General features: G+C 51.0%; 1 protein-coding gene across 1 annotated transcript in view; it reads right to left on the reverse strand.

The window, feature by feature from the left end:
* UBE2F (ubiquitin-conjugating enzyme E2F (putative)) overlaps window positions 1-13,419 on the reverse strand; it is a 139,961-nt gene extending 126,542 nt beyond the window's left edge. Inside the window, exon 1 of the mRNA XM_008586003.1 lies at window positions 13,285-13,419. Coding sequence (XP_008584225.1) covers window positions 13,285-13,409 — 125 coding nt within the window. The 5' untranslated portion in view covers window positions 13,410-13,419. The remainder of the gene's footprint in view (window positions 1-13,284) is intronic.
* Window positions 13,420-27,305: the final 13,886 nt, after the last annotated feature.

Genomic DNA, 27,305 nt, shown 5'->3' on the forward strand with positions numbered 1-27,305 from the left:
AAAAAAAAAAAAGTGAGAAAAATGATGAACTAAGCATTGAAATTACATCCTAGGAAAGAGGCAATTTTTTTATAAAAAAAGGAACAAAGAGGGACAAATGATAAAAGTGAAGGCAAAATTTTTAGAAAAGCCATTGCTTTGTAAACCTAGCCTGATCTCTAAGACTACAGAGAAAAGGGCCCATTCAATTAATGAAAAAGTGGGCCGTCTCGTTTCCTTTTGATTAATGAGGTGGCATCGAAACAAAAAAGAACAAAAACACAGGTAGAACTAAAATGGGGCATAAACCTGAATACGTATAGGATATTAAACATTTAAAGGAATACTAGGCATCATTACGTTTCAGTGAACTGAGAAATCTGAATATGGACCATATAAACATAGATGAAATACAACATTAAAATGAGATTAAAAGGTCAAAATAAATCAATTAGTAGAGGAACAAACTGGCGAAGGGAATCCCCAAGACCACCCAGATCTGATGGTTTTAGGCTTTAGTGATGAATTCATTCAAATTTCTAAGGAAGAAGTCATTCTCTCCTTTTTCCCCCCTTTCTTAAGACAGTGAGAATCCTGGCAGACTTTATTCATTTGCTTATATTGGTGTCTGGCCCGTACGGGGGATCTGAACCCTTGACCTTGGTGTTACCAGCACCATGCTCTAACCAAGTGAGCAACCAGCCAGCCCCTGGAAAGAGCTAATTCTCCATCACAAACTACTTCCCACGCTTGACTCCAGCGGTCAGCTAACATATATATATCCCATTAGGCAAGTGTGATTCTAATCCTAAAACCTGATTCAGGAAACACATAAAGAGGAAAATCAGGAACTGCTAATGAAGCAAATACTTTTATACAGCGTTTAGGCAGCCACGGGTCACCAGGATTTGCGCCCAGGTGGGTCCTGCCGGAGCTCCATGCTTGTGTTGGCCGAAAGCATCAAGGGAGTGATAAGGGTTAATCATAAGAACAGCCAGTTCCAGGAACCTGAGAAGAGAAGTTCGTGACCCCAAGACCAGCAGAAACCAGTTAAGACCAGACCCACCAGTTTTCCTCGAACTCTGCTCGTTTCCTCCACGCGGGCACAGGTAATTACTGATCGGCATAACATGGTGTGCAGGAGCAAGCCTGGTGGCGAGCTCTGCCTCTGCATGTGATGACCTCAATAAAGCTCATGCATATTCATGGTCACGCTCAGCCAGAGAAGCTGNAGGTAATTACTGATCGGCATAACATGGTGTGCAGGAGCAAGCCTGGTGGCGAGCTCTGCCTCTGCATGTGATGACCTCAATAAAGCTCATGCATATTCATGGTCACGCTCAGCCAGAGAAGCTGTAACCCTCCCTTCTGGGAGACACTGCTTTGGGTGCAATCCCGGTGTTCTCCTTGCTTGAAACAAGTCATAGGCCTTCCTCTCCAGACTGCTGGTCTTGGTAGCATTAGTTGATTGTGCTCACAGAGAAATGGACCCATTGAGTCCAGTAATACTTGGCTCATGATGGTTTTTCTGCTAATTGCAGAAAGGCAGTATCTGAAGGTAACTAATCAATCAAACGAGGCCAGCTGCCAACCCTCAAGGTAAATGGGGGTCCTCTCTGTGCTCCCCGGGAACGACTCCTGCGAAAGGCTGCACTTCCCAAGTTGACCGTCATGATGGTTTTTCTGCTAATTGCAGAAAGGCAGTATCTGAAGGTAACTAATCAATCAAACTAGGCCAGCTGCCAACCCTCAAGGTAAATGGGGGTCCTCTCTGTGCTCCCCGGGAACGACTCCTGCGAAAGACTGCACTTCCCAAGTTGACCAAATCAAACGAGGCCAGCTGCCAACCCTCAAGGTAAATGGGGGTCCTCTCTGTGCTCCCCGGGAACGACTCCTGCGAAAGGCTGCACTTCCCAAGTTGACCGACTGATGATTGGCCATCTCAATTAGAATCTCAATGATTTTTTACAGGATTTGGCAAAACGGTTCCTAAATTCTTTTGGAAAAATAGGCAGGAAATATAACAAAGAAAGCAAAACTTAATGCAAAATTCAATGAAAATGAAACACGCCAAGAGAGGCCTTTTAAACTGTAGAAAATATTATAAAGCCTCGGTCATTTAAATTATGTGGTATGACCCCACAACATAAGTAAAAATTAATCAAAATAGACAAACGCACACAAGAAGGTATTGTGTGTTAAACTCAGCATAACCAAACAATGCAGGCAGGAAACATTTAACAAGTTACGTTAGGATAATCTAGGTAGGAAGGAAATAAACTTTAATTCATGCCTTAATGAAACTACCCACTGTGTTAAGAAGATAAATATTATTTCAAAACCTAGAACAACTAAAAAGAACCAAAACATAATACTGTGTCACATAACTCTCTTGCAACTGAGACAACTGAGTTTGTGGTTAGGAATGTGCCCAGATCAAGCAGTCACAGACTCCCAGGAGAGAGCCAGAGAATACATGTGTTAACTGATTAATAAAACATGGAAAATAAAAATCATCAAAATAAGCACAAATGAATCAAGAAGATAAAATATTTAGAGCACAAAGACCAATAGTTAATATCCACAATATATAAGAATTTGTAAAAGATTGAAAATACCTCCAACGGGTATGTGAGAAAATTTTGTACATTCCTCTCAATTTTGCTGTGAACATAAAACTGCTCTGAAAAAGAAAGTCTTAAAAGAAAACAAACCCCAAACCTAACGACACAAATAACAAATAGAAAAGGTCGTGGTGAGGTAATTTGCACTTGAGAAAAAACAAGCTGCAAATGACTGGAACAGACCAGTTAATAACAGAAGATGTGCAAGTTAAAGCAAAAAAGGAAATTTCGTTTAAATCTGCAAAAATAAAATCTCTACCAAACCAATACTCAAGAACTTATGAGGAAGTAAGCATTTTCATGAGTAAGAATCAGTAGGATTCTTTAGAAGGGCAATTAGGCAGAATCTGTCACGAACCACAGAGAGTTGGTGGCATCTGCTGCAGTCAGCCCACTTGCAAGAATTCTTGTTTCTCCCAGGAATTTTAACAAAGCAATCAGTCAAACAAAGAAGTAAGGGTATATGTGCAAAAGTTCTTACAGTGGCGTCATTTATAATAGCAAAAACCTGGAATTGGCTCCACAGGAGTGGGATCAAGAAGATCAGGGCATGTTAACTTGGCCTTCCTGCCAACTGGCTGGGCCGACCCCACCTGGCCTTGCGTGGAGGCGCTGAGAAGCCCAGCGAGAGCAGGCCTGGCCCACATCCCGGGACAGAGAAGGCACGTGTGCACGGCCTGGGCAGCTCGGGGCTCTCCAGACCCCATGTACTGCGGATGGGGGTGGGTGCTGAAACAGTGTGTCCAAGGAGGAGGCGGGGGCGGACGACGAGCTGCAGCAAGCCCCATTGCTGTTACTAGGACACGTTCCACCTGCTCGCCCTTCCGCTTGTGGCTGGGATCTGCTTAGTGTCGCCCCATTAGCGACCTTTTACATTCTGACCTGCAAGCCTCATTTCATCCCCAAACTGAGGAGGTTGCGAAACAGGGCAGTTAATCACCTGATGGAAAAGACGTCACAGCAGGCTCAGGGCCACGGGCCCAGTGCTAAGTTACTTCCTTGTCTGGGGAAGCGTCTCCCCCGGGCCAGAAAGTCGCCAAGCCCTTGAGATAAGGGGAGCCGAGGATAAGTCAGGGACCCTGGCATGGAGGTGAAAGGGCCAGTGTCCCTGTCCCCAACCTGCAGCCTCCCCTCACTGCAAGGGCTGCTTTGCCCCACAGATGCGTTTCTCTGGGAGCTTTCTGAGAAGGGGAATGGGGTCCCCTCCAGCCAGCAGGTGGGCACCAGCAGACCTGGGTCACATCAGAACCCACCAAGGAGAGGGAATGGGAGTGTGAAGCAAGGCAAGCCCCACTGGAATGCCACTGCCGCCCGTGACAGCTCTCGGTCTCGGGGCTCGTGGGGGGGGCCTCCCAGCCCCCCAAGTGAAGACAGTTCCTCTGGGTGGCAGGGCAACAGTGCAGCTTTGGGGGGTGGGACTGTGAGCCAGGATCCAAGGACCTCCACTTGGCCTCCCAGTCTCCCCTCAAAGCCCCAGACTCTGCCTTGCTCCCTCCTCCTCCTTGCCCTGCCCTTGGATCATTGATCCCGTTGCCCCAGACCCTGCCGTACTCTGCGCTGCCCTGCCCTTCCCTGCCCTGCTCTGCTGAGACAGCTGCTCGCAGACAGGCCCAGAGGCTGGGTCAGCGGGGCCGTGGCGGTGCAGGCAGAGGCAGTACCCCTCGCCACAGCCAGCAGCTGGGGTTTCCATGGGCTCTGCCAAGAGACTGTGTAGGTGGGGACTTTAGGAAGGTGTCTTTGAGGGGAACAGGGGTCTCCTGACCTCCTTTCCTCTGGCCACCCAGAAACACTGAGACCCAAGGTGCCTCCTTGTCACAGCCTAGGCCTCTGCCCTTTTCCCTGCCCACGGCCTGGCGAGGGGGCTTCATCAGCTTGCTCAGCATCACCCACCCTAACCAATTCCAGACGTGGCTGCTGGGGGCTCTGGGCGGAGCTCGGGTTTTACTCCCCCACTGCTGAAAACCAGCAACAGAAGCTGCTCCTGCCCCTCCACGTTCACACACACCAGGAGACTGGAGCAGAAGGTAAATGAAACGGCCAAGAGGAGGTTCTGGGAAGGGCCTTGGCAGGTACCCCATCCACCTGCACCCCCTGCCCCAGGAGCTGGAGAGCTGTCTACAGCCCTTCCCTGCAGGGATGGGGCACCCCAGACAAGGCTTGTGCCAGGCAGCAGGAGCGATATCCCCAGCAGAGCCAGCCTGGTGTGACCAGGCGAGTCGGATGGTTTCCCTGGCATGGCTCCCACCTTGTCTCCCTCCTCCCCACTGGGCCATGGCCTAGCATTGGTGAGGACCAGGGTCCGAGGGCTCTTCCTGCTCCTCCTGCCTACCTGCTGGGCAGGCAGCCAGCCTGAGGCCCTGAGAGGTCAGGATCAGCAGCCTGGTTTCTGTGTACCTGGGCATGTGCTCTGGAGACACATGGAAGGATTCTTCCCACCCAGGTGGGCATCCATGCCAGGTCCTCCCCAATAAGAACTGGCCTCAGGCCCCATGCAGATCCACAGAGAGGAGAGACAGTGGAAAGGATGGGGAGCCCAGGCAGTGCCCCCTTCAAGTCCCATGAGACCAGGCACCCTGCCATGGTCCTGCCTAGTACCTGGGGGCCGTTCATGGGACCCACGCTCTCCCACCAGCACACACAAGGATACAGCCTCATAGCCACCAGGCTGAGCACAAGTGTGACCTGGGTGCTCATGGGCACAGACAAAGTTCCAGGGAAGATGCCTTGATGAATGAATAAACCCACGGGGGCAGTGAAGGCAGCCCCAGCCCCTGCTCTGAAAGCTACTGATGGTGTTGGCCACGCTCAGCAGGAACCCCACGGAGAATGACACTCTCGCTGCCCCTAGAGCCCTCCGAGATTTCAGAAGACGCCTCCCTCTTAGTTCCTGTTGAAATTCAAAACAGAAGCAGCTGTTGCAATGTTGCTGCTGAGTTCTGAAGAATTTCCTGACTTGACTCTTTTAATGGGGACACACAAAGAAGGCTCTTTGTTCCGAAAGCAGGGTGGGAAATGCGCCACAGGAGAGACCCCCCAGTGGGTCAGCGCATGCTGCCCGAGTCCACATGATCTGGAAGTGGAGCTTCACATTTGGGGCTTGTGATTTTGAGTGACAGCACTGTAGCCTGCACGCTAAACATCTGTCCTGTGTCCTTAACATGCTGTGCTACTGACCCCCCCCCTCCAACCCTGAGACCCCTCCCCATAATCAGGCAGCTCCATGGGCCAGGCTAGAGGGCCCTTCAGTGCCCAGCACAGGGTCAGCACAGCACAGCGGAGGCCCCAGGAGGCAGCCTCGGCACTGTAGCCTGCACGCTAAACATCTGTCCTGTGTCCTTAACATGCTGTGCTACTGACCCCGCCCCCTCCAACCCTGAGACCCCTCCCCATAATCAGGCAGCTCCATGGGCCAGGCTAGAGGGCCCTTCAGTGCCCAGCACAGGGTCAGCACGGCACAGCGGAGGCCCCAGGAGGCAGCCTCGGGTCCTCAGGCCCCTGGACCCCAGGACTGTGTAGCCAAAGCCGCTGTGAGCTCAGGCACTCATGGTCAGCATCTGTAAATGAGGAAGCTCGAGGGCAGAGAGGGAGGCGCCCCGACTGGCATGAAGGTAAAGTCGGGTTCTCTGGGGCTGCTGAACTCTGATGACCGGGTCCTGCAGGTGGTGGCCCCACTCCCCTGATCTCTTCCCTTGCCCAAGGTGACACCCCAAACCCTGAAGCTGTGCAGGGAGTGGAGGAGCAGAGGTGTCCCTTCTCTCTTAAATCAACCCAGCATTTTTTGTCATGGTGAGAAAATCCTGTGTGCGGTCACTTTAAAAGCAACCATTTTCTGGCTGAGTCCGGCATGTTCAAGATTCTTCTCTGTCCTGCTCTTCCTCTCCCTCCCCAGCACCCATAGGAAGGTCTCTGGAATGAGGGCTCCTGATGATACATTCTTCCATGTTCTCTGTACCTTCCCAAATTAGATTAAATTCCCACTGATACACTAAATGACATTACACCTCCATTAGCAAACCGGGGCTGCAGCTGAATCGATCACCCCTGGTAACTGACGGGCTTACCCTGCAGCCGGGCAGCCCCGCCTCGCTGGTGTTGGCAGGGGCCCATTCTGTGCTGCTGAATCCGAGACGCCCACGTGGGAGCAACGCCCAAGCCACTCTCATAACTACCCGGCCAGATGACCAAGCAAGGGATGAGTGGAGGAGTGGGGGCGTCACGGTGAAGGGGCGAGCCCTGCACCCACGCTGGGTAGCTGGGGCCACAGGGCAAGCTTTTACCATTATAAATTGTGACAGGGGCCGGCCCGGTGGCGCACTGCTACAGTGCGCCGCTTGGGAGTGCGGCGGCGCTCCCGCCAAGGGTTCAGATCCCACATGCAGACCGGCCGCTCACTGGCTGAGCGAGGTGCGGGCGCAACACTGAGGGGTGTGATTCCGTTGCCGGTCCCGGTCCGGTACGGGCGCGACACTGAGGGTTGCAATCCGTTGCCGGTCACGAAAAAAGACAAAAAGGAAAAAAATAAAAATAAAAAAAAATAAATTGTGACAGTGCAGAAACAGCAGGCCCGTGGTTTGTGGCAGGCCACTCAGAACATCCACTGTCCTCATCTGGGAAGGCAGCCTGCGTGCTCACATCAATCCTTTGCTTCCACTTGGGAAACTTCTATCTCTGAGCAATGCTGCACAGTGCGGCTAAGTTTCTGTTTTGTTTTAGTTTATCTGCTTTAATGAACAAAAATATCAGTCTGCCAATGATTGTTTTTTAATCATTACACAATGTAAATATTTTTTGTGGCCCTTTACCAATTTCTCCCTGAACCTCTTCTCCCCCTTCCCACCTCTGGTGGCCTCAGTTCTGTTCTCTCCTTTTGAGAGTTCAAAGAATTATTGTGATTGTTGCATCTTTTTTTTTTTTTTTTCCAGCTCCCACTTACGAGTGAGGACATGTGGTATTTCTCTTTCTGTACCTGGTTTCTTTCACTTAATATAAATTTCTCTAAGTTCATCCTTGTTGCTGCAAATGGTGGAATTTCATTCTTTTTTATGGCAGAGTAGTATTCCATTGTGTAGATATACCACATTTTCCTTATCCAGTCGTCCATCAGTGAACACTTAGGTTGGTTCCAACTCTTGGCCATTGTAAATAGAGCTGTGATAAACATGGAGGTGCAGGTTTCCCTTCAACATGATGATTTCCACTCCTTTGGGTACACACCCAGCAGTGGAACTGTTGTATGGCAGTTCTACCTGTGGTTGTCTGAGAAACCCCCATACAGTTTTCCATAATGGCTGCACTAATTTACATTCCCACAAACAGTGTAGGACAGTTCCCCTTTCTCCACATCCTTGCCAGCATTTGTTATTCTCTGTCTTTTTGATAATAGCCAGTCTAACTGGCATGAAATGATATCTCAATGTGGTTTGCACTTCCCTGAGGCTTAGTGATGTTGAGTATTTTTTCACATGTCTGCTGCCCATTTGTGTATGTTCCTTTGAGAAATGCCTATTGAACCCCTTTGCCTATTTTTTAATCAGGTTACTTATTTCTTTACTGTTAAGTTATTTGAGTTCCTTGTATATTCTGGATATTAATTCCCCTGTCAGATGCAAAATGTGCAAATATTTTCTCCCATTCTGTAGGTTGTCTTTTCACACTGTTTCTCTTGCTGTGCAGAACCTTTTTTGTTTGATATAATCCCATTTGTTTTTCTTTCTTTTGCTGTCTGTGCTTTTGGGGTCTTGTTCAGAAAGTCTTTGCCCAGTCCTACTTCCTGAAGTGTTTCCCCTATGTTTTCTTTTAGTAGTTTTATTGTTTCAGGTCTTATATATGTCTTTAATCCATTTCGAGTTTGAGAGGTACAGGTCGTTTCATTCTTCTACATAGGAATATCCAGTTTTCCCAGCACCACTTACTGAAGAGGCCGTCCTTTCGCCAATGTGTGTTCCTGTTGCCCTTGTCAAATATCAGTTTGCTGTAGGTATATGGATTGATTTCTGGGTTCTCTATTCTGTTCCATTGGTCTGAGAGTCTATTTTTATACTACATGCAGCCTGGCTCCTCTGCCCCTAGCTGTGTGTGTGACTCTGGACAGATAAAATAGGGATGACAATAGTTCTGCCTCCTCCTTAAATTGTGGCTTGTTTAAATGAGAAAACACATGTTAAGTGCTTAGCACAAAGCCTAGCACATAGTAAGCGCTCAATAAGTGCTAGCTATAATAAACTATTTTCTTGGAATGAAGTAAGGAATAACTGTAAACATTCAGTAAGTGGTGAGGACCCATTGAGGGTCTGGAGAAGAAATTAATACTACAGATCCAGGTAGGTGAGGCAGGTTATAAAGGTGTGGAGAGAGGGTGGGGACATTAGTATGTGACAAAGGGGGCATCTCAAATCACGAGGGCCAAAGATGGGCTTCGCAATCAGCAGGGCAAGTGAATAGCCCAACTGGAAAAAGACAAAATCTCATTCACAGTTCACACCATACATAAGAATAAACTCTAGACAGACCAGGAATTTGGATGTGACCAGTACAAGCTGGAAGAAAACATGGCAAGTCCCTCTTTACCTTGGTGTGGGGAAAGGCTTTCCAACTATGACTCAAATCCAGGGGTGATAAAAGACTGGCGCATTTGACTACATAAAAAAAAAAAAATTGCATAGCAACAAAAATACCAAAAACAAAATTGTAAGGCAACTGACCAACTGGGAAAAAATATCTAAAATATGTTACAAACAAAAGCCTAATGTCTCATTTAGCATACAAAGAACTCTTAAAAAGGGACCAGAAAGAAACCTGATAGGAAATGGGAAAAGACATGAACAATTCACAAAAAAAGGTAACAGCCCTTGAACATATGAAAAATGTTCAGGTTCACTCGTAGTTAGAGAAATGCAAATTAACACACCACCGAGACACCATTTCTCACTTAGGAGACAGTCACAATTCTAATGTATGACAGCCTGTTGGCGAGGCTGTGGGGACACAGTCACCCCCAAATCTAGTGCAAATGCAAACTGGTATAAACTTTCTGGAGGGAAACCAGCAATATCTAAGGAAACTACACGTCCTTACCTTTTGACCCGGCCGTTCCACTCAGGTATCTACCCTGAAGATATAGCACAACAGTATGAAAACACACACGAATGGCACAAGGCCATTCGCTTTAGCACTATGTGAAACTGAAAAATATTGGAACAACCTAAATTCCTCTTCATGGGAAAACAGTTTTAAAATTCTGCATGGGGAGTACTCTGCAGCTGTAAAAATGAATGAGAAAGCTCCGTATGCACCGACGAGGAGTGATTTCCAGGATATATTAAGTGAAAAAAACAAAACAAAACAAAGTGCAAAAGAGAACCATCAGTATACTACTCTCCATGTAAGAGAGAAGGGGATAAAATAAAAAAATGCACATCTGTTCATTTGTGCAAAAGAAATACCGGAAGCCAACGCCAGAAACTAACAAGGTTGGTTGCCCACAGGAAGTGTATGGGAATGGGGTGAAAAGAAGGGGAGAAATGGGGACAGGGTGGCTTGGATGAGAGGTGGTGACAGTTCTCTGAACACACTTTGAGTAGAGCTCTGACTCCAGACCCACCATGTGACGGTCAGTTTTATGTGTCACCTGGGCCAGGCTACGGGACCAGTTATTCATTGAAACACTAATCTGGGTGTTGCTGTGGAAGTATTCTGGGGATGTGGTTAACACGGACAGTCTGGGCACTTTCAGCAAAAGAAGATTATCCTTGATGATGTGGGTGGGGCCTCACCCAGTCAACTGAAAGGCCTTCGGAGCGTGTTAAGAAATTCTGCCTGGACCTTGCCACGTCTGCTCCTGCTTGCCAGTCTGCAGCCTGCGGGCCTGCCCTGCAGAGCTTGGACCTGCCAGACCCCACAAGAGCCTAAGCCAATTCCCTGAAGCAAATATTGTTCTATACAGCCTTTCTCTACACCAATGTTGAAAGAGGGATTTACCCACGTTTTCTTCTAGCACTTACCTAGTTCCACTGGTTACATCTAAATCCCTGGTGTGTACACGTGTATGTGTGCGTGTGTATGTGTGTTGGTTTCTAAATTCCATTCTCTAATAAAAGGAATCAGAACTCCTTGGAGAAATGGCCAATTCCAGGGCTGGGGCAGAAAATGTACAAGATAAGCCTGGAATATCTCATTGTACTAGAAAGTAAAAAAGTGCTCAAAAATGGACAGGGTCATGTTGAAAGAACACAAAAGCCAATAAGAAGACACTCTAATGCCCATAGCTGGGACCAAGCCTGGAATATCTCATTGTACTAGAAAGTAAAAAAGTGCTCAAAAATGGACAGGGTCATGTCGAAAGAACACAAAAGCCAATAAGAAGACACTCTAATGCCCATAGCTGGGACCGATTTAAGGAGTCTGTGGTTACATTGGACCCATCCAGATAATCCATAATAACCTCCCCTTCTCAGGGTCATCTGCTTAGCATCTTCAGTCCCATCTGCAACCTTAATTCCCCTTTGCTGTGTAATGTAACATATTCACAGGTTCAAGGGATTAGCACATGGACATCTCTGGGGGGCCATTCTGTCAACCACAGACCCCCAGCACTGGCAGGCCTGAGCTGATCTGCAGAGGTGCTGTTGTGATGTGGGTTCCTAAATTATTTTGGTTTTCTTTTTAAATAAAAGTAATTCCCTAGCACCCCCATCCCCCTCTATTTCCAGCTGTACAACCACGCAGCTCTCTCTGGCCCGAGAGCCTCATTATTCCTATCTGCACTCTGAGCACTGTCAGAAGCCATCTGTGGTGGCTTCCATTTCTAATAACATGTCACCAATGCTGCTGCTTTTAGAACATTGCTGTTACCCGCCGTCTTCTGCTAGGCCTTGGATGGTAATCAATCCACACAAATCAGCGATCACTTATAAGAAGCAGGCAGGGAGAGCGTTTTCTCCAACCCCCGCTCCCCTGCTGTGTCTTCCCTGGATCATAATAAAATGCGATCTTTAATTTAGATACAAATTACTCAGCTGAGGCAGAAGGCCAATTAGGCTACAAAACAGTCTGTTCTGATTTTTAACAACCTGCTCGCCCCTCAATTTCTAACTCCTGATTCATTTCTCAGCTTAGAAAATGAGACCCTGAAGTCCCCAAGAGGCCCTGGGTATGGCAGATTAAGATGGGGATCAGGAGACCCCACTGAGGATGCTGCTGGGTCCGCCAGACACTTGGTGCAGGGGCTGGGGTGGAGGCTCCCTGGTTAACTGTGTCCTGTCAGGGGCTGTCCTGGAACCACGGAGTCTCGGCTCTGACCATTTCACCTTGGATGGTGGCAATGCTCCACACCTGAACTTGAGCAGAGGGTGTGGAGTTTGTTGTTTTAAACCCCAATACTGCACACTTGCATACACCCCATGCCTTCCTACTACTACTTCTTTTTTTTTGTTTATTTCAGGCTCCCGAGGTAGAGATTCACTTCAACAACTATGCCCTGAGCACAGACTCTTTGCTGGGCCTGCTGGAGCCCCTACGGATGAAGGGGAGGGCTCTGCCCTCAGGAGCATGTGGCTGGTGGGAGGAGAAAGACGGGAGGCCAGTTGTCCATCCGGCTCAGTAAGAGAGAAGAGGACACAGCCAGGCAGACTCTGCTGGTTGGGGAGAGGCCTGAACCCGGTTCAGAGGGTAAATTGTAGTCCCCATCCTCCTGGACTTCGTGACAGAAGACATGGCCATGGGCTTTCACCTGTGCTGGCTCCAGCCTGCAACCCACCCTGGAGGCGCTGTGAGCCTAGAGAAGGGATTTTCAATCCCTCGGGGACTTGCCCAGCACCTGCCAGGAGCCCAGGTATGTCCTGGACCCTCAGGAGACACCAGAGCCAAATGTGTTCTTTGTGTGTGATCCTGGCTAGACCTTTCCTCCTTGGAGACCCTTCTCAGGACCCCCTCCCCAGGGCTCCCTCTTCTCTCTCACATTCACTAGAGGAAAGTGCCCGTCGTTTGTGGGGCACTGGGACTTGCACCCCTACTGTGTGTTGTGCGCTGTGCTGTAAACCCATGCACAGATCTCTGCATGCAGATGCCAGGGCTGGGAGGGGGCAGCCCACAGCCTCGTGCACACGCACATACTGCTGACCCTGCAACTCATCGACTCGAACCCCAGGGTGCCCCCAGCACACCAAACACTGAAGCAGAAATGAAGACTAGAAAATTGATCACTGGCACGCCAGGTCCAATCCCTGCTCCCGAAGGTAGGGGAGCCTGGGCGCAAAAGGCCCTGGGAGGCAGCGAATGAGCCCGGTGCAGTGAGAAGAAGGGCCATTTGGCAGGAGGACTGGGCCACACAGGGGAAGGGCCCACACCAGACATCCTCAGCAGGGGCAGAGGGCTGCCACTCCAGTGACAGCCTGCCCTGTTGTTCCGGATGGCTCTGAGCCCTGGACAGGGTGGGGCCTTGGGCCAGGGGTGGAGTGGGAAGGACAGTTTTGGCCTGACCATGGGGACCAAGGGAACCAGCAGGGACGTCCCTGCAAGCCGGGCTCCTGTCACAGAGACTCAGCTTCCCCGAGTCCTGCTGCCACAGGGCCCCACCGTCCACCTCCACCTGGGTTGTTGAGGACACGGCCTCCCCACCTTCATTTTCACCCTCCCCCATGCAGTCTGCAGCCACAGCCCGCCCACCTGGACACACAGGACTCACCCGATGGTCTTGCCCCAGTCGCACCACAGTGTCTTCCCCACGGCCTCCATGTCGTCCTTGAACTGTGTGAGGCAGAGCTCCTGGAGGAGGGCGCTGTAGTCCGCATCCTGGCAGGCGGTGACCATGAAGAGGTGGTGTGCTGCAACAGACGGAGCCAGGCACTGTCACCGCAGCCTCTCCCCCAGCACGCCCGTGCCAGGGCACCCATCCCGGGGCCCGCCCCAGAGCTCTTTAGGACGGGGTTTCTGAGTGACCTACGATCTTTCTTCATTGATCGCTTTGTGTCCTCACAAAGGCCCTACATGCTAAAGGTGGCCGATGACGCCCTCGATGCTCCATGTGAACCAGAGTGACGGAAGGAGGGTCGCCCTTCCTGTGGCTGTTGATGACCTCCACTTGCCCCAGATCACAATGGGTGTTGGCACCAGGTGTCACTTCTGCACAATCTCATCCTCACATGCCCCTGACCGGGTTCTCCTAGCACCTCTACTTCACAGACGTGGAAACTGAGGCAGGAAGAACAATTTGCCAGGTCTGAGCCCAGGACCGCCGGCCCCAAGCCTGCGTGTGGACCCCCGTGAGTAAGGAGAAGGAATCCTCCCTCCCCAGGCAGGGGCAGTACGAGGGTCCTGCAGACAGTTCCCTGTCCACCTTGTTCCTGATGGTACTTGGGGCCGGGCTGTGCCACCAGCCTGGGAGCCCCAGAACATCCCATGCATGGGTCTGGATATTTACCGGTTATAAGCCAAGCAGGCAAACTGAAACATGAACGGTGTTGTACCCTCCCACCTTCGCAAGTGTGCCAGATCAAGAATGACTTGTCAAGTGGGGCACTGCACAGAACCAGCACTCACCCACGCCCAGAGCTCGCTGCTGGCTCTGGGGGACGCGTGGGCAGGGAGAGCTTTTCCCCTGGACCCCACCCGCCCCGTCCCCCAGGCCTTGTCTTCCTCCTCGGCCTGAATGTCCACTTTCTCAGCCTCTCTGTGGTGCAGCTGGGGTGGGGTCTTTGCACTCCCTGCTCAGGGTCTGGCTGCTGGCCACCTCCTTGTCCCCAGGCTGTGCTGGGCAGCCCCTGTACTCATGGCACCCCAGACCCACCCTGACCAGCCTGGCCCTTCCAAATTCCTGGAGGATCTTGGAGCCTGGAGGCCAGAGCCGCACTGGGAATTCTTGGGCTCCTCGTTGGTCCTCACCAGATCCTGGGGGTCCAACTCCAGCCCCTGAAGCCCACTCCCCTGGCAGGTAGATGGGGGGAGGTTCTGAGGTCCCAGTCTCTGGAATTCCAGTGGGCCCTGGGACCCCTGAGTAAAATGCGGGGGAGCTGGCATGCGACCCCATTCAAGGAGCCAGCTCTCCTGAAGCTCTTCACATGCACAGCTCTTCAGAGGTGGGGCCTGTTGTGATTGCCACTTTACAGATGGGGAAACTGAGGCTTTGGGATTCAGAAACAGGCCAAGGTCCCACTGCTGGAAGTGATGTTGGCTCGAACTCAGGCCTGGCCTCCCAAGGCCCAGCACTCGCCTAGCTCCCGAGCTGGAGGCTCAGGACCAGGCAGGAAGCTGGGAAGAGCTGCAAAGGTCAGGCAGGGCCGAGCGGGGGTCACAGCGAGGAGGCAGACGGATGGATGGACGGATTCCACAAGCCACAGACCAGGGCACTGGCCCAGCCCATAGACTCGAGCTGGAACAGAGTCAGAATGGGAGAGGCTGAAGCCCTGAATGGGGCAGAGGTGCAGGTGGAGAATGGGTCCTGGTTGCAGGTGACAGAGCTACCCAGCTGCCTTAAACAAAAGGGAAGAACAGACTGGCACAGAGGGCTGGGGGCCCAGCCAGGCACAGGGACCATGTGCAGGAAGCCAGGAGCGCTGGTGGCACCCCTGAAGTCACCCCATGTGTGCTGTGCCCCTGCCCCACCAGGGTCCTAGGAGAGGGAGCTGGCATGGGACTGACCAAGACTGGGCAGGGGCCACCCCTGGCCAGGGCCTGTGCTTCTGGAAGCCAGGGCCAGGATGGCACACAGTAGGCACGAGTCGTCCCCAAGGCAATGGGGCACCATAGGAAGGGGGCAGGTGGCCAAAGGCCGCACATGCAACCATAGACTGTGCCCATTGCCTTTTGGGGCAGGGCCAGGGACTTAGGGCCCTGACTCTTCGGCACCCAACCTTAGGGGAGAATTGTGCTCAGAGGGAATAGTTTCTGGAGAGGCACTGGATGACGGCTTCTCTGATACCCTCGGGGTAAGATGAGGAAACACAGTGTGGGCGCCCAAGTGGCCGCAAGGGGCTTGTTGGGCCCATCCTGTTCCACATTCTTGTCAAGGATTTATGGGAGTATCCTGAGGCCCATGAGTTCCCCTAGAAGTGAGGCGGGCATGGGAAGGCCACCTCGGGTACAGATGACAGTTTCCAGGCTGCACACATATGACAGCGCAGGCACACATATCACAACAGAATTTCATAGCAATAAAAACAAACCCCTGTGTTTAAGAAGTAAAAACCGAAACAGCACACAAGCACCGCGCGGTATATGCAGGTAGTTCTGCCTGGCAGCAGAACTCTGGAGAAACCTGAGGGTTTTCCCTGACTATAGGTGGAGTGGTAGCCTGCCTGTGCCCCTGCCCTGGTGGGCATCCTGTGGACCCAGCTGTCCTGCAGGTCTGGGCAGGGCACCCTGGAAGCTGGGGTCCCACTTGGGGGCACTGTCTTCAGAAGAAAGCCATGGGAATGTGCCTGGATGGTGGGCTGGGCCAGGCTGGGCGATGAGTCATTGCCCAGAACTGGGGCTGATCGGGAAGGATACTGGAAGCTGGGGACACACCAGGGTTCCTGAGAACAGGGAAGACTCTGGGGACCTTTAGCTCGAGACTGGGGAGAAATGGCGAGTAGGGGGCCTAAGTGCAAGTCTGGTAAGTGGGAAAAGCTCCTTGGAGGAGTTCAGGGGAGAGGACTCACGGCCATCCCTCGGGGTGAGCTCCCCCCACTGAAGTCTGCGGCTGCGGGAGGGGGCTGCCAGGTGGGCTGCTGACCCCTACCCCCCGGGCTACACTGTGGGTGGAGCAGTCTCCCTCCCGGCCCTCCAGGAAGCCCTCAGGAGCCTCCGGACCCACCTGAGTTCATGCCATTTCCCTGGAGAACAGGTGTGTCCCTCAGTGTCCACACCAGCACTGAGTGTACCCTGGGGACCAGCAGGGCCAGCTGTGGGGGCTTCTTCCACCCATAGTGCAGGCTTGGGGAAGGGGCTACTTCCAACACCTGCTGTGGGCAGGTGGGGTGCCCAGGGCTTATAGGTGACTCACCCATTGAAGGAACTCCAAGCCTCCTGTCCAGCCTCATTCAGAAGGCCAAGGGTCATCCCTGTTTGTCCCCACCACTCCCTGCCCCTGGCACCTCAACTCCAGCCTGCGCCCCCACCTGGAATGACTTTCTCTGGCCAACCCCAGACCCCAATCCGACCTGTCCTCCACGAGGCCCCCCAGCTGTCCCCACCTATGGAAAGCTCCTCCAGCCCACCCTGCACCCCCAGCCCACGTCCTCAGTGCCCATTTAGGGTGAGTGCAGCATTTCTTTCTTTTCTCAGAACCACTTTGCCGCCCTCTCCTCTCCCATTCCTTCTGACTCATGCGCACGTCCTCCTGGCACTGAGCAGCTTTGCATGCTAATGTTTGTCAGAGTAACCTACAAGTAACGAGACGGCCATGCCCAACTCTGTCAGTGGACGTCCTGCAGGGGAAGTGAACTAGGGGTGTGCTGGGCTGTCCCCAGTGAAACGGACGGGTTGGGTGCCGGAGGCTCAGGAATCACTGTGGGCCCCTCCAGCCCTGGAAGAGCCGGCTTTAGGGTGGATGAAGATGCACGTGCAATCTGTGCCGCAAGTAGGGTTCTCAGCTGCACGCAGCAGAGACCAGCTTGGGCTGACATGATCATGGGAAGAATCTGTGACAAGAACTCTGGTGGCTCCCAAGTCCCCAGGAGGGTAAGGGAAGTGGGGGTTGCACACTGTCCTGCAGAGCCAGTCCCCAGGGGGAGGCTGCACTCTCCTCCTCTGGTAGGGGTCCCCAACGGGTGAAGCAGTGCACTTGCTGGGGGCCAGAAAGAATGACACTGTCCCCTCCACTTTGTTGCAATGCGCACCAAGGGGGAAACCCCCAGTCCCCAATTCTCCCTGTCATGGTGTCCCTCTCTGTCACCTGTAGGCCAATCTCTTCCTGCTGTCCTCTGAGCCTGCCCCACACCCCACCACCTTGGTGCTCAGTAGCTGTCCTGTCCTGCAGCCCCCGGGATCACACCTGGCCAGCTCTAGTTCCCGCTGTCTGTGCATCCCCTGCCTCGGTCTGGTTGAAGGGCCTGCTCTGTGGCCTCAACCTGGTCTGGCTCTGGGCTGGTTCCCCTGGAAGTGGCCTCTTCCACCTCTCTCCAAACCACCCTCTGCCTCCCAAGGGGTGGGATTTGTCATGCCTGGCCCCATGTGGCCCCCTGCTCTTTGGGGACAGAATCCCACCCACCACCCACCCCCAACACACATGCTGCCCTTTCTTTCCTGCCCTGGGGCAACCCAGTCTTGAAATGGGATGAGGCCGAGGCAGCTGTTCAGGCAAATCTGGAAATCAGTTTCCTTTTCTAGGTACAGAAGAACGCTTACATTTTTCTTAAACGAGCCTGATATGGTTTCTTTCACTGGAGGGGCAACATCAGAGTTTTAAAGCTGAGTGAAATTGCCCAAAGTTTTTAAACTAGTTCTTTGTCACCAAATAGGTTCCATCCCTCTGTGACTGCAAATTTAATCATTCACAATCATATCTGTACAAAGCCATGTGTTGAAGTTGTGGAGTAAAAGGCAGCATTCCTCTCTCAGCACGTTAAGACAGGAACCTGCCCTTGCATCGTGCATAATTTAGGAATTTAGTGTTGCTTGGGGAAGAGTTCAGAGAAAAGGCTCTTCTCTCCACAGCAGGAAAACGCCCCTGAAATAAGCATAAATAGCAGCCACAGCAAAGGCAGTGAGGGACCCTCCAGCAAGGTAATGGGGGCAGGGGACAGAAAGACAGGGGCTATGTCTGTCGGGCAGCCAAGCTTGCCATGGGGAACTCCTGGGCACTGCCCGCCAGGTATTTGGGTTTTCGAAGGAGAGGAGGAGTCCAGAGGTGCTAAGCTGACAGGTCTCAAACTCAGCGAATGTATTTTATGCCTGTCTCTGGTCTGTGCTTGCACGTCTAGCAGGAACGGCCCATCCTGCTGTTATGTATCTCATGTCTGCAGTGAGGGAATCTCAGACCCCGCCACTGACATCCTCCTAGCTGGAACAGCGGGCGGTCTATGGGTCCTGTGCTCAGTCCTCTGGAGCAATGCAAGGTTGGGAGCTAAAAATAGAGCCTCCCTGCTGTGCTGCCTGCGCTCAGAGCCTGTGGGCTAGGGAGGTGCAGCCCACAACCACCTGCAGGTGACCCCAGGACCCTCTCCCTGACCAGAGGAGGTCTCTTCACCACTGGGGCAGCAGTTTAGCTGTGAAATGGGAACCTCCCAGGCCAGGGCAGTCTAAGGACCGGTTTCCAGAGGATGCATTGATGGAGTGACCCCACTTCAAAATGGGCAGCTCATTCCTGTGGGATTTGCAATGTGAGCTGCTGTTAGCAACTTTCAGGACACTCAGGCCCTGACCTCTGAGACAGTGGCCTGGTGGCCAGCAGCGGAGCTGGGGCTGGGGAATGGGGAGGGATGGGGAGGGGACAGGAAGGGGAGACGACCAGGGCACAGGACACTTTTGGAGGTGATGGATGTAGATGAGTATGTTCACGGTCTTAGGTGTGGTCACGGTGTCAGGGGTATATGCATATGTTGGAAACTTACAAATTGTACGCTTTAAATACATTCAGTTTATTGTGTCAGTTATACCTCAATCAATCTGTTTAACAAGAATAAGTAGGAAGGAAATGTCAAGCGCGGGTCAACTCTGGGTGGTGATTATGGACTCTCTTCATTTTCTGCCTTATGCTTTTCTGAATTTTCCGCAGGTTAAAATCACCTACGTAATTTGTAAAACACTCTCTGGGCTCCACCCAGACCTTCTAACAGCCACCAGGATGCCTATGCCCTGCCCGTTCCTGCGGCAGCTGAGGCCCGCAGGGTGAAAGCCACCCACTCCCAGGACTCCCCTGGCTACAGACACTCAGCAGCCACATTCCCTAGAAGCTACGTGCCTTGGTTTGAACATGTCACCCTCAGCCTTCCTCAGCCGGCTCTGAAAAAAAGAAAACAACAAGACAACAAACTGAAAAAACAAAAATGGCATCTGCCCAGGAGCCAAACTCCTATTCAACCTTGCAAATAACCAGTACAGCAGGCATTATTATTCTCTCATTGTCCAGATGGGAGAGGGGCCCAGAGAGATTAAGTAACCTGCCCAGAGTCACACCGCCCAGGAGTGGTGGAGCTGGGACGCAATCCCTGGCACACTCATCTCAGGACACGTGGGTGATGCTACAAGGTCAGCTACCTCAACACCAGAGACCCTGACGGCAGCTCCCAAAGGCTGTGGATAGCCAATGTCCAGGCTCTAAGACCCTCAGGCCGGAGGCACTGCCACAGGTTGGCTTCCTCAGGGCCCATGTGCCTTCCCGACGAGTGGTCTTGAGGGGTCTCACTGGAGGGGCAGGAGTCCCACAGATGGATGGCCGCTGGCCCCCTCACACCGATGCCCAGCAGTGTGTGGGCACTGGGACAGCAGGTGTGCAGACTCCGCCACTCTCCCCGAGTGGACAACTCCTGCAAAGGAGCGTGGCCTGAGGAGAACATGAGGTGCCCCACAACACAAGGTCAACCCAGAACATTCCATGGAGCTGCCCCTTCTCTTTGTTTCAGGCACTGTCCCTCTGAGTGGCATGGAAGACTCAATCCCACGGATGTCACTAAAAATCACTGATATCCTTAAGACATAAATGATACTATCAGAGGGGGACAAAAGGGTTTCCATGATTTTAGTAAACTAATTTTAGCACCCACCTTTTAAAAAAGCCTATTTTTGCACACATTTTGTAACACAGTGCAGCGGCGCCAGTGTATACTTTATAAATAACTTTTGCACACATTTTGTAACACAGTGCACAGCTCCTGGAGGTCTGTGTCCAGATATTTTACTGGCGGCTGCGGGACTGAGAGTCTGGGGACGACCTTCCAGAGGACCAAAGTGCCCAGGGCCCGAGGGGGGCAGTGAAGGACCCTGGAGCTCTCCAGCCCAGAGGGCCTGCTTCTGCCTCCCAACTTCTCGAGCCCAGGCTGAGAAATTCCCACCCATCCGCCAACACCCTCTGAGCAGCAAGTTGAAGGCAGTTGAGAGGGAGGAAGAAAGGTCCTCCTGGGCCCGTGGGCCACTTGCTTCCTACTCAGACAGCTGCTTGCCCAGTGAAGCCTTCGCCAAGCAGATGCTCCTTCCGACTGTCACCTGACTCTGACCTCGTGGTCACCTAACAGACAGTGAGTCTCAGTGTTCCAGGCCGTGGACCCCTCACCTGTGTCCAGAAAAGCTGTGTGCCCCCCACAAAGTGCTCTGTGCTGGATGTGGGGGGCGCTGTACACAGTTCTCTGGACCCATCTTATGTCCTTGTCCTCCCGTTCCCACTGGGAATGCCCCGGCCCTTCTAAGACCTCACTCAGGCCAGCATGGCGGCCTCTACCGTGGCCTCCCCTCCTGCCCACTTTGGCAACCCAGTGACAGACCCCCCACCATTCACAGGGGTCCCCACTACTTGCCTCATCTTCTTCCCCAGTCTTGGTCCTGCCCATGACTGTCATTCACCAAAATTCTACCCATTGTCAACAGACACTATTCACTTCTGAAATTGATAAGCCAAGAAATAATCATGTTTTTTTAAGTCATAAAATAAAACACAAGTTGAACTGAAAACAGACTGTCTACCTTCCAAATTACGAGAGGAACAAGGAAAATACAGACCAGGAGTAAAAACAGGAAGCCCCCTGGAAGTATTAAAAAATAAGATGTCAGAGTAAACCACAAGCAGATTTCTCCAAAGCAGAAAGGCTAACAATCGCCAGCAGAGCACTGCTGTGCGCCAGGCCCTGCCCACGCACCTCCTGCACCCAGGCCTCGAGTGTCCTCAGACCATCCGGGAGATGAACGCTCTAATGCCACCTTCTAACCCACAGACAGGGAACGGCTCAGAGATGGGAAGTGGCTCACCCAAGGTCACCAGGCCATCAGGGCAGGGGACAACAGTGTGTCCCCTGAATCCACTGGAAAACTGGATGCTAAGCCAGGTCAAAAAACTAAGGGACTCAGAGTAACATCCAAAAATGGGCAGTGGAATGTCAGGCAAAGAGAAGACTGAGAAATGGCAAACCACAAGACTGTCCCTGACAAAGTTAAATTCTACCTACAAAGTAATGAACGGTGCCTCACATCCATCAGGGTGGCTACTAACAAAACAAACAAACAAAAAATCAAAACCAGATACTAATAAGTGTTGGTGAGGATGGGGGGAAACTGGCACTCTTGCGCACAGGTGGTGCGAATGCAAAATGGTGCAGCTGTTATGGAGACAGTGTAGCAGTTCCTCAAAAAACTAAAAATAGAATTACCATATGATCTAGCAATTCTATCTCTAGGCATATTTCCAAAAGAATTGAAAGTGGGGTCTTTGCACACCATGTTCATAGGAGATATCTGTACACCCCTGTTCACAGCATTTATTCACAATGGCCCAAAGTGGAAGCAACCCGAGTGTCCATCGATGGATAAGTGGGTAAACACACGTAGTGCACACACACAATGGAATAGCCTTCAGCCTTCGGAAGGAAGGAGATCCTGACACATGCTACAACGTGGTGAACCTTGATAACACTGTGCTGAGTGAAATAAGCCAGTCACAAAAGGACAAAACCTGGGCGATTTTCCTCATACGAGGTACCTGCCACTGGAAAACTGGATGCTAAGCCAGGTCAAAAAACTAAGGGACTCAGAGTAACATCCAAAACTGGGCAGTGGAATGTCAGGCAAAGAGAAGACTGAGAAATGACAAACCACAAGACTGTCCCTGACAAAGTTAAATTCTACCTACAAAGTAATGAATGGTGCCTCACATCCATCAGGGTGGCTGCTAACAAAACAAACAAACAGAAAATCAAAACCAGATACTAATAAGTGTTGGTGAGGAAGTCTCACAGGATGGGAAGAGCTCTGGAGATGCAGGGGGCGGTGACTGCACAGCAATGTGAGCGTACTAGATGGGACAGAGCCGTACATGTAAAAGGGGTCAAGCGCCAAGTTTTTATATTATGTGTACTTTACCACAATTAAAAATTAGAATTAAATTTAAAATACAAAAGAAATGAATGGGACAGAGAGGGTTATGCTCTAAGAAGTCGGCATGAAGCGGTGACTGGCGGGAATCTCATGCACGAATTCCCCACCGACTCTCCTGCACAGGGCGTGCAGCAGCACAGACGCAGGGAAGACTGGCAGCCTCAGAAGCAGCGTGAGGTTTGAACACGACTCTCACAGATCTGGAAGACGAACACAGACAAGGATACAGAAGACCCAAGTATTACAATTTACTGTGATGACTAGAACTGACCCATAAAAATTTCACACTCTTGGGCCGGCCCAGTGGCGCACTGGATAGTGCGCCGCTTGGGAAGCGCAGCGGCGCTCCCACCTGAGGGTTTGGATCCCACATACAGACCGGTTCCCGCTCACTGGCTGAGCGAGGCGCGGGAGCAACACCGAGGGTTGCGATCCTGTTGCCGGTCCCCGGTCCGGTACGGGGGCAACACTGAGGGTTGCGATCCATTGCCGGACACGGAAAAAAGACAAAAGACAAAAAAAATAAAAATTTCACACTCTTCCCATGGACTTATGGGCCATGTTCAAAAGGAAAAATCTGCAGGGCCATGAAAGAACCCTTGATACATGTTAATGGTCCATGAACTGTTCCCTGACCACAGTGTAATAAAAGTAGCAATGAGTACTGGGAGAGAAACCAGAAAGCCTGAGCCACTGGGATTTTAAAAACTTCCTTCCAAAAAATTCATGTGTTAAAAGGAAATAGAAACCACAAACACAGAAAATCCATAAAAATATCAACAGTGGACACAAGATGGACAAAAACTCATGGGATACAGCCAAGGTGCCAAGCGGAGGACTGACAGAGCACTTTTCTTTCCTAAACAAGAAAGAACAAAAACAAATGGATTCGGCATTTGAGGAAAGAAGCAGAGTAAGTAAACTCAAGAGCCAGTTCTTTGGGGTTGGGGAGACTGATAACAGATTAACTACTGTCCATTCCCATCAAAAAATTACATAAAAAAATTTCACAAAATTGAGTTGAAAAGGGGCAGATGTCCACAGGTACAGAGAGAATTAGAAAAATAAGATAATTGTCTATATAATGTTATGTTGGATAAAATGGATAAGTTTATGTGAAAATATAAAACATCATCATTGCTATAAGAAGATATAGAAAACCCAGGTGGACCAATAGCCATGAAAGACACGGAAAAGGTTGCCAATTATCTTTACTGCCAGAAAGGGCCCAGCCCCGATGGTTTTGCAGGTGAAAATTAAGACCCTTTAGCTCTTCAAGGAACTGCTCGTTCCCACCATCTGGACTGTCCTAGCACAGAGGGAAAGAATAACTGTCCATACAACTCCTTTGGGAAGAAAACCCAATATGCTTAATAAAACCCACAAAAGAAAGTACAAGCAATCTCACTTGGGAATATCAAAGCTAAACTCAAAATAAATAGACTCCTGAGTCTGCTGAAAGGTTGCACAGGGTCCTCAAAAGCACTCCATTCTTCCCAGAAACGCAGGAAGAGTCTTAGCCACAAACACCTCCTCTCCACGTGTGTCACAATCACCTGCCAGCCACGGAGGGAACACACAACTTGGCAAGTTGCTGTGTGTGATAGTAAATGATTCTTCCTTAACACGATACAAATATATTTCACACAAAGAAAGAAGATGCATTCTCCATCCCTCTTCCACCCCCAGCCCCACCAAAATAAAATAAAACAAAACAAAATTAAAAAGTATCTGGCCCAAAGGAGACAGACACGAGGTTTAAGGTATTACTGCCATCGGCCTGTCGCAAAGGAAGGCAGCTGCTGTCAGCCCTGCTCAGGGGTGAGTTGCTCTCCAACACGGTTAGACCCAGCAAAGCAGAAAGCATCAAAACTGGGAGGAGGTGGCAAGACTGCCTGTGGTTACAGATGATATAATGCCCTGTCTGAAAAGCCAAGGGGGAGAAATGCTAATACAAAACAAGAAGCAAGCACTACTGGAAACAAAAAGCATGCAAAGGGATGACCAGTCACAAAATAAACAAAAAAGGAGTGTTCTTATAGTCCAGCAGTGACCAGTTCGAAAATAAACTGGGGGAAAATACCCCATTCATAATAGCAGCCAAAAAACACAAGATTCCTAGACATCGCATAAGTAATCTGCAGGAGAAACAAAATCCCCATGGAAGGGCCTGGATGAAGACATGGGGGTGCAGGAACAACCAATGTCTCACGAGCAAGTGGTCTTGATATCAATCCTCACTGACCAGTTAGTAAATTCAGTGAGAGCATCATTTAAATCCCAAAAGATATTTAGCAATTGATAAAAAGTGCTAGAGAATCAGAATAAATTCCGGACGAATTGAAAGTTTGCATATTGAAAACCATAAGGCACTAGAGGACACTGCGAACAGCATGCCCTCTGCCTGCTCCGGGACGCATTTGCGGCTGCCTCTTCCACAAACGACTCTGCAATCTGTCTTTGCTCCCTACCAGCCATGGCCAAGTGCCCAGGGGAACCTGGGGCCTGTCTCCATCTCTGTCCCCCTTGCCTGTTGGAGTAAAGACATGGCCTGTGGAGATGCTCTCTGGGACCTCCACCTGCCTCCAGGCCATTTCCTTTTTACCGTGGACTTGGCTTCCCCTCCCCAGCCTCTCACTGCCAGCCTGGGCCAGTCTCCATCCACTCTCATGGGCTGTCCCTTCCATCAGAGGCTCTGACACCATCCAGACACTGATGATGTCCGAAACGCCTTTCCTGGTCATTCCTCTCTTCTGAGTCCTTGATTTGCACAGACACCTGTCTACCTGCCATCGCCCCTGAGTGTCCCAAGGGAACTAACCCCATGTGGCTGCTGTGGATGGGCGGTGAAATGCAATGAATAAAATTTTTTACCGTGGACTTGGCTTCCCCTCCCCAGCCTCTCACTGCCAGCCTGGGCCAGTCTCCATCCACTCTCATGGGCTGTCCCTTCCATCAGAGGCTCTGACACCATCCAGACACTGATGATGTCCGAAACGCCTTTCCTGGTCATTCCTCTCTTCTGAGTCCTTGATTTGCACAGACACCTGTCTACCTGCCATCGCCCCTGAGTGTCCCAAGGGAACTAACCCCATGTGGCTGCTGTGGATGGGCGGTGAAATGCAATGAATAAAATGACAGGATGCCCTGTTTAACTTGAATTTCAGAGAAACAATTTTTTTTTTTTTTTTTTTTTTAGTATAAGCATGTTCCAAATATTGCATGAGATGTGCTTATACAAACACAATTAGTTGTTGATCTGAAATTCCAGTTTCCCTGGGGCTCCTGTGTTCTCTGACAGCCCTGGCCGGGAGCTCCACCTCCCCACCCCCTGCGCTTCCCCACGTGCTCTGCCAGGGCCCTGCTGCCCACATCCAAGGCCATAGCCTGGAGTCTTTCACTTTCACCTCTGGCTCTCTGGACCCTCCTCGCACCCCTGTCCTCACCTGGTCTCCTGCCTCCACTCTAGCACCTCCAGCCCATGCTGGGCACCATGCCAAGGATCCTTTTAAACTGTAGGTTCCATCCCGTCACCCTGTTTAATTTCCTGTTTGAATGGAGGATGAGGCCTCCCCTAGCACCAGCCTTGACTCACAGCCCTCTTTCCCACCAGGCTTCAGTCAAAAAGGCTTCCAGAAAGTTCCAAGAACCAGGGCCTTTGCACAAGGGTAATTGCACTCTGGAGTGCACTTCTCAAGCTCCTTAGTGCTCCAGCCCCACTCCCACCTCCAGGCTCCACTCCCACGGTCTCTTGTTTATTTCCTTCTGCATGAACAGCTCTGTTTATATGTACCACTTTTATGCAGCAGGGATGCCCCACCGTGGCACTGTGGACATTCTGTGTGGGATCATCCTCTGTTGTGGGGGCACCTGTGCTGTAGGGGACAGCACACAGCAGTAGACTGCTGAGCAGCATCCCTGGGTTCCACTCCTCCCAGTCATGACACTACACGACCCACCTGTCATGTGACAGCTGCAGTTACCAGGAGGAATCGTTTCATGCTTTTCCCAGGGGCCCCTCATCTGTTCATCTACCACCCACCTTTCCTCTTACAACGTCCCTTCTAGAGGTGACAAGGCACAGGCAGTAAGAGCCAACCATGGCAGTAGTCACCAAGTTTCTATTTAAGGGACAATACTTTCTGGACCTCTTCCCCTACGACGTGGGCTTTGCTATGATACAGGAACTGCTTTTATTCCAGCTGATGACTGCAAGAGTACATGACGCTGTAGCAGGCATTATTACACAAACAATTATTTAGTTGGGCAAATTGATGAATTTTCCCTTCCCAGCTGGAATCCGGCTCAGGAAAAATGGAGGGCAAGGTGGGAAGTGTGGACAGCCGGGCTTCGGGTCTTTGGTTCCAGAGAACCCACTGTGGGAACTGCACTCTGGAGGGAGGGAGTGATCTTGCAGCAAAATAATGAGTCACAGCGAGACCCCACGAGGATGTAAAATAAAGCTGGCATGCACTCAGGCCCTGGCCCTTCACCCCGGCCACCAGCATGTCTCTGTGGACCCTGCTCTAACAAAGTTGTTTAGAATCTTGGATTTAAATGGTGATTACAGGGATGTCTTTTAAATGTCAAGGAAAATACTGAAATAAAACCATCTAAGGAAAAAAAATCCTTTCCCTGAACAACAATAACTTCATTATGTTAAATGAATAAAGTCCTGTTTAGGATGGGAGCCCTCCTATATCTGTT

This window comes from Galeopterus variegatus, unplaced genomic scaffold, assembly GCF_000696425.1.
Source record: "Galeopterus variegatus unplaced genomic scaffold, G_variegatus-3.0.2 Scaffold108, whole genome shotgun sequence".
Classification (NCBI taxonomy): domain Eukaryota; kingdom Metazoa; phylum Chordata; class Mammalia; order Dermoptera; family Cynocephalidae; genus Galeopterus; species Galeopterus variegatus.